Raw genomic sequence first — 13310 nt, forward strand, 5'->3', positions numbered from 1 at the left:
AAAAATAATGAATGTACAATTTTCATTCAGCAGCTAAACCTTCCAAGACACAGCAGTATCATACAATACAGTATTTTGAAAACTTTTCATGGCACTTAGACCGCCCCCCCCCCCTAAAAAAACAGACAAAAACACACACAGCAGAGTTCGGTACCTGGTAACTCCTTTTCTAGGAAGTCTTCCAGGGCAGCATCTGAGAAGGTCAGGGCCAGGCGACTTAGGCCAGAGCTTCCAGGGACCCCCCCAGGGTCCTCTTCAGCCTGAAGTTTCGCTCCCTATTGAGAAGTAAGCGACCTTCCTCTCCCCCCCCCCCCCAGCCGACAAAGGTATTGTGGGATATAGCTGTGCTCTGGGTTTGTTGTCCCCCTCAGCATCCAGGCACCTACCAAAAAGATGGCGTCGGGAGGAACTGTGTCACCGGACCAGAAATGCCTTGCCGAAAGTTCCACCCACCGGAAAAGACGTGCTTGGGGTCCTGGGCTCACCTGACACCATCTTGCTACACCCCTCTGACCGCCCCCCAGGCAGGGGAGAGGAAGGAGATTAGATGGCGTGCCACAGGCAGGCCGGTTTGCTGCTGCACCATATCGCTGGAGGAGGACTGCAGGGGGGTATCCCGAGATACCTTTGTCGGCTGGCGGGACGGTTGGTTGCTTACTTTCCCAATGGGTAGCGAACCTCAGGCTGAATAGGACACTGGGGGGTCCCTGGAAGCCCTGGCCTAAGTCGCCTGGCCCCCACAGAAACAACTGAAAACGACCCTCTCAGATGCTGCCCTAGAAGACAACTTGAGAAAAAAAAAAAAACACACACACACAACCTCCTCAAGATCCTCTTCATATTGGCAATCAGTGGATACTCCCCTCTATATTGGCAGCCAATAAAATGCTCCCAGATAAGTTTGTCAATAAAAATGCCCCCTTTCCATTAATGGTCAAGAAAGCACTCCTGGTCAGAGAAAGCCCTCCCTTTCCACTGGCAGTCAGGGAAAAGCCCTCCCTTTCCACTGGTGGATGGTGGCACAAATTGCTCACTTTCAGGCAGCCTGCTCTAGAGTAGTAGTGGTGGGGTACAGTGCCATCACTGGCACAGCAGCTTGGAAGATCTGTTTAAACAATGAGGACAGCTTAATTCAACAAAACACTGGTCTTTAGATCTTTCTCTTTTTTCTATCTCCTAGGCTGGCTTAATAGACAAGGCACTTAGACCACTATTTGAGATCAATGATTAACAAATTGTGTTCTGGCATTTGCAAGGCATGCTAACAGCAAATCATGGCATAAAGGCAGTCTGCAAAGTTAAAAAAAAAAAGCTTAAGACTGCTTTTAAGCTAGCCAAATATTACAATCAAATTGTACAGTCTGCTCTGTTTAGATAGAACTGTACAGAAAGATGAAAACATTAATATTGAAATATAAAAGTTCCACCACTTACCATGTCCACCGGGTAGAAAGGCGACCTCTGCGTTCCTCCATAATGCAGGGGGTGAGGGTACGATTGACCTTTTGTAGATTTATTGGTGGGTGGTGGCAAATGGTCCTCTCCATCCTCGCTGGGTGAAGACTGATGCACCAAGCTGCTTTCTGAGCTTTGCCTCTTCCGTCCACTTTCCAACTTTGACTTTCTCCAACCCCCGGCCTTTGACCGCCTTGCCTGGCTCCGCCTCTTGTAGGGCTTCTCCCTGTTATCGATTCGAATCCAGCTATCGCCATCAGAATCGCCTTCATCTTCTGGAAGGTGTTTGAGTAACGCCTTTCTAAAACATTGCTCCAAGTTCTCAGCCATCTGTGTGTACTCTGCAATATGCCACAAAGTTCAGATTTAGTCAAATTTACGTTTAAAAATGCTTCCTCCCACCTACAGAAGACTGATGACATGAATATGGTGACAAAGAATTTAATTTTAACTGCAGGATAGAGTAGAATATTTATGAGAAAAAAAAAAAAAAAATATATATATATATATATATATATATATATATATATATATATATATATATATATATATATATATATATATATATATTTATATTTATATTTTCCTAAGGACACAGGCTTGCAATAGTTACAGGTGCAGAAATAATGACTGTATACCAGTGCCATTTGTATGTATCTGAACGTAAGAAATTAAAACTTTAGTGTGATAATGTAAAGAGCACGGTTCAAATCACTTGTGCAGCATAATGAACAGATACTTTGTTATACTACTGCTAGGAAGGTCTATGGTCCTGGCACTTTGGTGACAACAGCAATATGAAAAGTGAGAATGATGCAAGTTGATCATGAATATGTAATATTTATACAATACCTCCCTCAAAAAACAATGAACTTCAGCAATATTTTTAGATGCTGGTTTTTAAAGCAGTGTTTTCTCCTTTTTTGACTTACCACTATCCAACCCGTTGTACTTGACGCAGTTCCTAAACATGATTTTCATGTCACTGACAAACTGATCCTTTGTAAGATAGTACCCAGAGGATAACCTCTGCTCCACTCTGGACAGGTCCATCGGACACTAGGAGAGGAGAGAGAGGACACAGTTAGGGCCAAGATTGGAAAGGTTAACAATTGGTCCAGGGCATGGATTACAGTGCAGAAGGCATGTAAGCTTTACTTGGTTGAGTTATAGTGCACAACAGAACCAAGCAGAAAAAAAAAATACAACAACCTGTTTTTAAAAGAGACCCTGTCACCAAGACCATTTTTTTCAACAAAAAAAATCTTCTAAAAGTCTGTGTGTGTATTTAATGTATTTTATGCATGTTATTTACCGATTAAAGTGTTCCTTGTGCAAACATCCAAAAGCCTTGAGACTGTTTTGTGCCATCATCTTGGATGTGAGGTCAGCAACCTCAGAGCTGTCACTCCAGTGACATCTATAGTATTACCTCCTTTACGCCTTGCCCAACAGCTTCATAAAAAATGTTATTTAGGGAGATGAAGGAAGGGGCAGAGGAGCAAAGCCAGCACAAAGTGTAATTGGACATTCTCATAACAGGAGAGGATTATGATGATAAAGTAGGAAGGGAGTTTTTCTAAGGAGATCACTATAATAGATTACTAAGCATTTAAAATACTTAATTTTTCTGTTCTTTACCATTTTTTGTTTTTTTCTAAGCTGGTGACAAGGTTTCTTTACTTAACACATTTAATTCTGTGATCCAGCTACACCTGCCAATATCCAGTAGGCTGACACCACATTCTCTGTTACAGTTAAGGAATACAGTGCTGTCACCTCTACACCCCCAATTAGTTGTGCTGCAGTGCTAAGAGACATGCTGATAGAAGGGGAAATCAAAGTGATAAAGATCATCAGTTTCTCATTTCACTGTCCAATCACAGGCTGGGGAAGGGACAAGACCTGTGTCACTGGCAAAATAAAAAACAAAAACAAAAAACAGATCTACTGCTTTGACAGACAGGGCTGTGCTGTATGACAGAGCTGTGGAAATCTCAGTAGTTGATGGACAGATATACAGGTAAAACAGACCCTATATACATATATATAAATGACAAATACCTAGAGAGTACGGTACAGTGAGAAATTACCAAACAGCACATCAATCAGCAGGAAACTCTTCCCTTCGCTCTAGGTTGGCAATCCAAAAATCACATGAAATCCTTACCCATCTGCTGAGCATAAATTGCTTATGGCTTTAAGGAGACTCTTTTTAGCTCTGTGCAATAGGGAGAAACACTCTTTTTTTAAATACATTTTCCAAATTCAGAATAGTTGGCCACCTCCCTGGCTTGCGTGTGATGTTATATATGCTTTTACAATGGTTATGGCACTGCTATGAGCTTACCGTGATAATATCATAATAATTGGGAGCATAAGACTCATCCACCGGCTCCAGGAAAGGCCAGGAATCCTTATGTGCCTTTACAGCATCCAAAACTGTCAAAACAAAAAGATCAGAATTTCTCAGAATTAGATCTTTTCACAAGCAATAAGGGTTGCAGGAAAAAAAAAAAAAAAAAAAAAAAAAAATTACACCAGTCTATGGCTGGCTTTACAGTCCTCTGAATTTTTTTCCAGCTCCAAAGGCTGAAGGTCTGTACCTCTGTGCAGACCTGAGCTGGAGGAATAGTCTGTAGGAGTCAGAGCATTGCACTCACGATCCGCTGATGGCAGTTGCAATGCTTTGCAAGCGCCAATTAAAAATAAATAAATAAATGCACGTTTTAGTTTTTTGCAACATTCATTACTCTGTTGCAAAAGGTGGGTTTCTCCTTTAATGTTTAGGATCAGTGACAAGGAAACAAGTGACACCCCTCACCTTTGTACATGGCTGTATAATGGTCATCAAGTTCAAAGCTCAGTCTGAGGAGAGAAAAGAAATATGGAGAAAATGTGAACAGTGCAGAAAACAGAAAACCTGTCAATCCTAAAAAGAACTTTGGCAACCATTTGTAAAACACAATTTTTTGACTATTAATGTAGAACCTCAGTAAAGAAAAAAGGCAGGCTTTTTAATACAGAAGAGACATACTATACTAGTATGTATACTATAACCTTCTGGATTATCCTTACCTATGTCTTCACACTGTACACTGAACCGCATACACAGTCCAGGGTACAGTTCGGGCATCTGTCAAGATGAATGAACTGATGACATCTCAGCCCAGCCAAAGATCTTTAATTCCCTTATTTATAATGACGCTGCCCACAGCATTGTCAATTTTGGAAGTTTTCCAGCAGCTTTCAATCTCTGTGACCGCTCTATCCATTGCATGGAAAATCTATCAATCAAGAGTCCACAAAGTTTACCCCAACTAAGAGTTCTACATAGGGGCGTGGCCAAGACCGGCATGTGAGAGGACGCACTTCTCACAGCTCCTGCCTGATCCTCAGATTGATCCTTTCCCGGCACCTCAGATCCTGATTTTTTCGGCCCCCCAGCTGGCTACCGAGACCCCCTATCATCCGGACCCACCACCGGCCCTCTGCACGAGAGCAAAGACCCGCCGAGGCCCGTTGGAGATGGCGGGACCGGACTCGCAAGATGGCGCCGCCGCTGCAGCAGCCAAAGCACAGCGCACGCCGCGAACGACGGACAAGCCCAGGGATAATACCAGCAAGAAGCAGCTGAAAGGACAGGGTAAGGAGCAGTACAGAGACATGACATACTACACACAGAAAATACAAATCCAGGAAGCGGGGGGGACTACAAGTAACGGGGAAGCTGCAGATCTTTTTTCACAAGCTGATTGGGGCCTTGATACAGACACCATGCCTGAGCAGCTCCATGAGGACATTACTCATCCTCCCTCCCCCCCACCGTCAGATGAGATAATTGAGACCCTGGAGCAGCCCACCCTGGCTGATATTTTGAAGGCTGTTAATGTGTGCACGGCCACAGTCACTGATATGAAGGAGCAGTTTGGGGGCCTGAGGGAAGAGGTCTCACTACTTAGACAGGACCTCCAAAAGCTTAGAGAAAGAGCAACTGCAGCTGAGAGCAGAGTAAGTGATTTGGAGGAGCAGTTACCCCCGGTGGCGCGAGAAGCAAAGGCAGCTTACCGCATGGCCCAAGATATATATAACAGAGCAGAAGACACGGAAAATCGTTTGCGCAGAAACAATGTCCGTATAGTCGGCCTCCCTGAGAAATCGGAGGGTAGAGATCCCACATCGTTTGTGGAAAGCTGGCTGGTTGAACTGTTTGGCCGAGAAGCCTTTTCCCCATTCTTTACAGTGGAGAGGGCCCATAGAGTACCGGGGCGGCCTCCCCCACAGGGTGCTCCCCCCAGATCAATGTTGGCCAAACTGCTACATTACCGTGACAGAGAGGCAGTGCTACGCTGCGCAAGAGAACAGGCCACAGTGAAGTTCAATAGCGTAAGAGTGTCTTTCTATCCAGACTTTTCGGCCGAGGTGCAAAGAAATAGAGCTAAGTTCAGCGATGTGAAGAGGCGCCTAAGAGCTTTGCAACTGCCATACGCTATGCTATACCCAGCGAAGCTCCGAGTAACAGCGGAAGGACATGCACAATTCTTCGACTCTGCCAGAGAAGCTGCCGCCTGGTTGGACCATAATGAACAAGCACTACGGCGTCACCGTGCTGAGGTGGAAGGTGACTGAACAGGACATACTTCCAGATGGTAAGAGAGCTGCCTACACATCGAGATGCCACATTCTCTCCTTTTTTGCTGTCTTTTCTGGTCCACGAAGTCACCACCATGCCGTCTTTGGGCCCCCTCCCTTTTTTCCTTTTCACTTTGTTTTTTACACCCTTTTACCACAATCTACCAACTCACCTGACCTCTTCAAAGTTACCCATGTGCCGGGAATCATCCCATATTTCTTCAGCGAGAGGAACTGAACTGTGAAACCCCCCTTTACTTGACTTGTGATGTCTGAATTATTAGTTGGTCTGTTTTTAGGCCGTGTTGGGCCCTATGGGCCTGCCCCGTTGGCATGGCTCATCAGGATGCCTACTTTGTTTATCCCTGCCTGCTCTCTCACAGGAGTGAGAGCGCCAAATCACAAAAGGAAATACCTCAGTGCAGTTGCACTGCTGTTTGTTGGCACCATTGTGCTATGTTATTCTATACATCCTGCTTTTTACCGCAGTCCAAGAGTCTCACTCCCACTAACCACCTGCTATTTTGAATTTACTCAAGCCTGCTGCAATCTCTCCCAACAGGATTTCGGTGGTCTCTGCGCAGGCAAGCCACCCTCTAACCTTCCCCCACAACTAACTGTGTTCTTGCCATGGCGGGCTCACCGGTGATCTCCTGGAATGTTAGGGGCATGAACTCCCCCCTGAAACGCACTATGATTTTCTCATGTCTGAAAAAGTTTTAACCTGCGGTTATTTGCTTACAGGAAACACATTTAACGTCTGATTCTATAAGTTGTATGAGATATAGATTGATTGGGTGGTCGTACCACTCCGCTCACACCTCCTTTTCTCGGGGGGTGAGTGTAGTGATACACAGCTCCCTGGACTATCAAGAATTTGAGTCCAAAATAGACCAGGAGGGTAGATTTGTATTTTTGTATTGTCGTATTGGTATTCTGAAATGTATTCTGGCTTGTGTGTACATCCCCCCCCCATTTAATGCTCGGGTACTCCGGCTCCTCCTGGAATTTCTGGAGGGGAAGCCGGATCTCCCGTTATTGCTGGTGGGCGATTTCAATAGCTGGCTAGCTCCGGCCCTGGATAAACACCCGGGCCCGAGCACCCCGGCTTCTTGTGGTCTGACTCCGCTGGCTAGACTGCTACAGGAGGTGGGATGGCTGGATTTATGGAGACACCGGAATCCCACTGCTAAACAGTTCTCCTGTTTCTCGAAAGCACACGGTTCCTTATCTAGAATAGATTTGGCGGTGGGAAACCCGGCTATGCTCTCCTCGGTGCTAGACATTTCGTACAAACCTCGGTGTGTATCTGATCACTCCTATTTGGTGATAAACCTTATTGTATCCCACCAATCCACACTCCCAAAGGTACCGTGGAAATTTAATGCCTTTTGGCTTCAGCTTTTTACCTCCCCTGAGAACTTAGAAGGCAACATAAAAAAGTTTTTTTTCATGTCAACCGGGCTCATTGTCTACCCTTGCAGAATGGGAGGGCTTCAAAACACACCTTAAGAAAATACTTAGCAATGAGGTTACCAAGGTTAAGAAACATTCTGAAGCGCTGCGGGACACACTGGAATCCCATGCCTACTCCCTTGAGGCAAGGTATGTCCAAGACCCAACTGACTCCGCGAGGGAGGCTTGGCAGTCGGCTCAATCAGCTTATGAGCACCTGCTGACCTCCTCGGCGGACAAAAAGAGGTTTTTTTCAAAGACTGCCTTTTTTGAGGAAGGGGAGACGACCGGACGCCTCTTAGCCAGAATAGCCAATTCTGATAAGAGATCTCCGGCAATCGGGTCCATAAGGAGGGCTGACGGACGGCTGGTACACTCCCCAGATCAGGTACTCCAGACGCTGGCGGAGTTCTATGAGAAGCTATATTGCTCCTCTTCCAGATATAGCTCCGAGGAGCTGTCCAGTTACTTGGATGGCATTGTATTTCCACAGCTTGGGGAATCCCAGAGGAAAGAATTAGACGCCCCTCTGACTCTTGATGAGATGCAAGAGGCGGTGGCTGCATTCCCTAACTGTAAGGCCCCCGGAGGGGATGGTATCCCTATGGAAATCTATAAAACCTATTCTGAGATACTACTCCCCAAGCTCTTAAATGTATTTCTTACCGCTAGGAAGCACAATACCCTACCACCCTCCATGTCTAGAGCCCACATTGTTTTAATTTTAAAACCAGGCAAGGACCCCGTAGACCCGGCCTCATATAGACCGATATCCCTATTGCAGTCAGACATCAAAATATTGGCAAAGGTTTTGGCTATAAGGTTGAATAAGGCTGTTGCCTCAATTATACACCCTGATCAGGCGGGATTTATGCCCAACAAATCAACAGCAATAAACCTTAGGAGAGATTGTATCTTAACATACAGTCCCCACCGGATAATAAAGGTAAGAGAGCATTGTTGTCTCTCGACGCAATGAAAGCCTTTGACAGTGTGGAATGGCCATACCTATGGGAGGTAATGAAAAGATTCGGTTTTGGAGAGATATAGATTTCTTGGGTACGTTTATTATATCATTGCCCTCAGGCGATAATTAGAGAGGCGGGTAGAATGTCACTGCCCTTTGCTCTGGGGCGGGGTACACGGCAGGGGTGCCCTTTGTCCCCCCTGCTGTTTGCTCTAGCCATAGAGCCGTTGGCAATACGGGTCAGAGACTGCCGGGATATCACCGGCTTCTGTTATGGTGACAGACAGGAGAAGGTGATGCTCTACGCGGATGATACTATGATTCTTTTGGGTGACACTGACCACTCCCTAAAAAACACAATGGATACAGTGATTCGCTTTGGGGACTTTTCAGGCCTTAAAATAAACTGGACCAAGTCAGCCCTAATGCCAATGGATGATGCAAGATTATTAAATGAAGAGAAAGTTGGGGGAATCCCTGTATCTGCTTCCTTCAGATACTTGGGGATACAGGTCTCTCCTAAGATTAGGGAATATAGTCAGTTGAATATTTCCCCACTACTGGCTCGATTTCGGCTGCGAGTTAAAACCTGGAATGCTCTGTGTATGTCGGTTGCAGGCAAAGTGAATCTAATTAAAATGATTCTGATGCCTCAACTGTTATACATACTACATAATTCTCCGGTAGTCATCCCACTTAAGATATTCAGAATAATTAATGACATTTTTCGTGAACTGATCTGGAAGAACCGCCCACCAAGGATAAAACTAGAAAACTTACAACGCCCTAAAGATGAAGGTGGACTTGCATTGCCAAATCCATGGCTTTATTACTTGTCTTCGCAAATGCAACATTTAATAGGCACCATGGCCGTGGAGGGGGAGTCTACGGCCAGGGTCCCTAGCGCTTCAGAATATATAATGCTACATACGATAGGGGTTAAATCCGTTCCCACGGCTTTGGAGGCCGCAGCCTTTAGCAAGCCTCAGAAATGTTTTCCCACTTATGCCCTCATACAAAAAATATGGAACAAAACTAAATACATTCAGGAGGCGACAGGTATCAACGAATATAGTCCTATATGGGGAAATGAGTCCTACCCAGAACTTGCTAAATTGCAACATGCAGAAAGGTGGAAGAGGTTTGGCATTCTCTACCTAAAGCAAATCATAAGAGAAGGCAAATTATGTTCATTTGACAATTTAAGGGACCTATATAGTCTCCCGTCCTCCATGCTTTTTTACTATATGCAACTTAGACATGCATTTGAAGCACAGTCAAAAAACCTCTGATTGGCACATTAGCTCGAACCCTTTGGCAGATTTGCTTAAAGGGGCAGAGACCTCTAAAGGATTCATTTCCCAGAGCTATAGCACCTTGCTCCACAAATACCTTCTAAAGCATCCTTTGACAGTAAAAGGGAAATGGGAGTTGGATGTTGGACCCTTGGATGAGGATCAATGGGAGGAGGTCTTGCAGTCAGTTTCCATATGTTCACTGAATGTAACGCAAAGACTAACGCAACTATATACACTTCTGAGAGCGTATTACACACCCCATAGGCTACATAATATGGGACTTCTTCCCACCCCAACCTGTACTAGATGTAAGAGAGATCACGGAGATCTAATACATATGCTATGGAGATGTCCCAGATTGCATGTGTACTGGAGGGGGGTGGTGGACACGCTGAACGCAGTGTTTGGGGTCTCCATACCGCTGGACCCTAGACACTGTATTTTGAATGTGTTAGATGAACTAGAGTGGGAACCCCACGTCAGGGAAGCTTTAACTAGAGCCCTATTTGTGGCCCGCAAGCTAATCATGGTACACTGGAAATCTGAAACGCCTCCCTCAGTCAAGGAATGGATTACTGCACTAGGTCATATATTAAGAATGGAGAAAATTATATACCAACACAGGGGATGTTCAAGAAAATTTGAAAAACTATGGGAACCATGGCTAGGCACTCCTGGGTTAGCTCCGGAGGACCTGGTCATGGACAGATTACTGCGCCTTAATAACGGCTGAAGCCATGGTGTACCCCGCATTAGCCCTGATTGGAGCTCTGAACTCGGGTTGGGTACAGATAGAGGGTTGGTATTTCCATAGGTAGGAGGTTGTGTTATCAATTCCCATCTTATTTTCTAACAGTGGGATGTACTTTACATTTTTGTATGTGCCTGATTCTTATATGGAAATATGCCTGTTTAGGCTACTATGTACAATTTAACTGTGGTTTTCTTGGACTGTACGTACTTGTTTTTTCAATAAAAACTTTTTCTTGGATAAAAAAAAAAAAGAGTTCTACATATATCACTACAGCCAGTTTCTGCAAATCTGAGAGCTGGAATGGGCAGAGTTTAGTTACTTTAGTCTACATGTTCAGAGAGTCAGGATTTGGCTCTTCCACAACAGCAATGGTGTGCCTTGGTGCAGTATAGCTATGCCTTAATGGAAACGCAAAAGCCTTGAATGAGCGGTCACATTCCTAAAAATGTATTCAGAGTTCAACGTTTAAAAAGGAGCACCGTCAAGGCAAGAATCTCCTGATTGATTAGGCTCAGATGAAAGCAGCCTTACTCAGGATGCACAAAAAAATAAAATAAAAATGCTACATCTACAACTCCGTCGCATCAGGACTTCAAGAACCCCCCCCCCCCCCCCCATCCTCTCTAACTCTCTGCCCCAATCTGTCCAGACATTTCCTACTCTGTCCTCCTTTAGACAATTCTGAAAACTCATCTCTTCAGGGAAACCTAATCATCTGCCACCTAAAAAAAAAAATGTACTTCTACTCCATCAGCACATCCCTTTACAATTATTACCATTTGTAACACTTGTCCCTTCCTTTTAGATTGTAAGCTTTTATGAGCAGGGCCCTTCTAACCCTCTTGTATTGAACTGTACTGTCTCCCTTCTCCTTTTAAAGTGCTGTGCGAACTGTTGGCACTATATAAATCCTGAATACTACTACTACTACTACTTTTGGGGTTGTTGGCAAACTATGAAAGAATAACTTTTCTTACTGGAGATCAAGCAAAATGAAAATCATGAACATAAAACATAGGAGATGAGACACTCACAGATCGGGGACTCTGTAGTCCTCACGTAGCGGGGAGTTGGGCTCCAGGTGAGTCAGTTCTGGAGGCAATTCTTTGCCCTGCGATAACAGCCAGGCTCGTTCCTCTCGCAGCTTCCGTCTTCTTGCCCGCTCTGCACACCGAAACAGGAAACATTTCAGGGCCAAAAATAAAATGTTGTTACAAGAGAGCTCTAGCCCTTCCTACCTTGGCCTGATCCCCACAACACCCCAGGAAATAAGCAAAAAAATATAATGTAACAGAATCCAGACATGACCACTCACCTTCCACAGATCGGACCTTATTTGCCAATGCTCTCTTCCTCTCCTCCTTCTGCAACAGTTCCTGCTCCTTCCTTTGCATCACCAGCAACAGCTGCCGCTCCTCCTCTTCCTCCTGCACTTGGGACCCATCCACCTGGATTTGACCCTGCAGGGCACAAATAATGCTTTAACAGGGCCACAAGTATTAAAGTGCTATTATTATTTGTTAATATACAGCTGAAAGCATTTTTATCTGTTCTAAGTGCAAAAAAACAAAAAAAAAAAACAAAACAAAACCAAACCCTGTAAATAAGCCCTAATGGGGTTGGGGGGGGGGGTGGAATTGGGAAGTATGGTGGATGTAATACCCATCCCACCGAAGAACTTAAGCTCCTCTGGTGCAGAGGCTGATGTGACTGGCTCAGTGTTCTCCGTACAGCACTGCAGTATACAGATACATTTTGACCACCCACCTAATACTGAATAGGTCCCATTTTTGCCACTAAAAACACCCCTGACTCGTCAAGGAATGGTCTCCGTCACCAGTAGATCCTAGAAGTCTTGTAAGTTGTGAGGTGGGGGTCTCCATGGATCGGACTTATTTTTCTAGCACATCCCACAGATGCTCAATTGGGCAGAGATCTGAAGAATTTGGAGACCAAAGTCAAGACCCAGGATTCTAACTTGTGTTCCTCAAACCATTCTTGAACCATTTTGGCAGTGTGTCAGGTGAATTATCCTAATAAAAAAGAGACCACTGCCATCAGGGAATACCATTTTCATGAAGGGGTGTACTAGGTCAGCAGCAATGTTTAGGTAGGTGGTACGTGTCAAAGTAACATCCACATGAATGGCAGGAGCCAAACGTTTCCCAGCAGAACATTCCGCAAAAGCATCATGCTGCCTCTGCCGGCTTGCCCTCTTCCCATAGTGTTTCCTGGTGCCATCTCTTCCCCAAGTGACACACAAGCCATCCAGATGATGTAAAAGAAAATGATTTACTGGACTAGGCGACCTTCTTCCATTGTTCCGTTGGCTAGTTCTGGTGCTAACTTACCCATTGTAGGCGCTTTTGGCTGTGGACATGGGTCATCAAATTTATAGACAACATGGTTACTTGCTGCCTAATATATCTCATTGTCTTCAGATGCCATTGTAATGAAATATTCCATGTTATTCACTTTAGCGGTCAGTGGACATAATGCTATGGCTGATCAGTGTATGTCAGAGTTATAATTAAGAATAGCAGTGTGTGACTGTGGGGGGACATTTGAGAGTAAGCTACTCTGGTGCAGAGACCGATGTAACTGGTTCAGTGTTCTCTGTACAACATTCTGAACATGGAAGAGCTATAATAAGCGCATTATTATAATAATAATAATAATAATAATAATAATAATAATAATAGTGTGCGACTGTGGCAGGGCATTAAAATATAAGGTTTTTGATGTGAAT

At 44.6% G+C, this 13310-nt stretch overlaps 1 protein-coding gene across 1 annotated transcript in view; it reads right to left on the reverse strand.

Moving 5' to 3' along the window:
• The window catches only part of CECR2 (CECR2 histone acetyl-lysine reader), an 86244-nt gene that overhangs the window by 23016 nt on the left and 49918 nt on the right, over nt 1–13310 (reverse strand). Inside the window, exons 9-14 of the mRNA XM_073621566.1 lie at nt 11877–12021; nt 11596–11725; nt 4280–4323; nt 3806–3897; nt 2388–2514; nt 1435–1796 (exon numbers count right to left, since the gene is read on the reverse strand). Coding sequence (XP_073477667.1) covers nt 1435–1796; nt 2388–2514; nt 3806–3897; nt 4280–4323; nt 11596–11725; nt 11877–12021 — 900 coding nt within the window. The remainder of the gene's footprint in view (nt 1–1434; nt 1797–2387; nt 2515–3805; nt 3898–4279; nt 4324–11595; nt 11726–11876; nt 12022–13310) is intronic.

Source organism: Aquarana catesbeiana, linkage group LG03 (genome assembly GCF_042186555.1).
Source record: "Aquarana catesbeiana isolate 2022-GZ linkage group LG03, ASM4218655v1, whole genome shotgun sequence".
Lineage (NCBI taxonomy): Eukaryota > Metazoa > Chordata > Amphibia > Anura > Ranidae > Aquarana > Aquarana catesbeiana.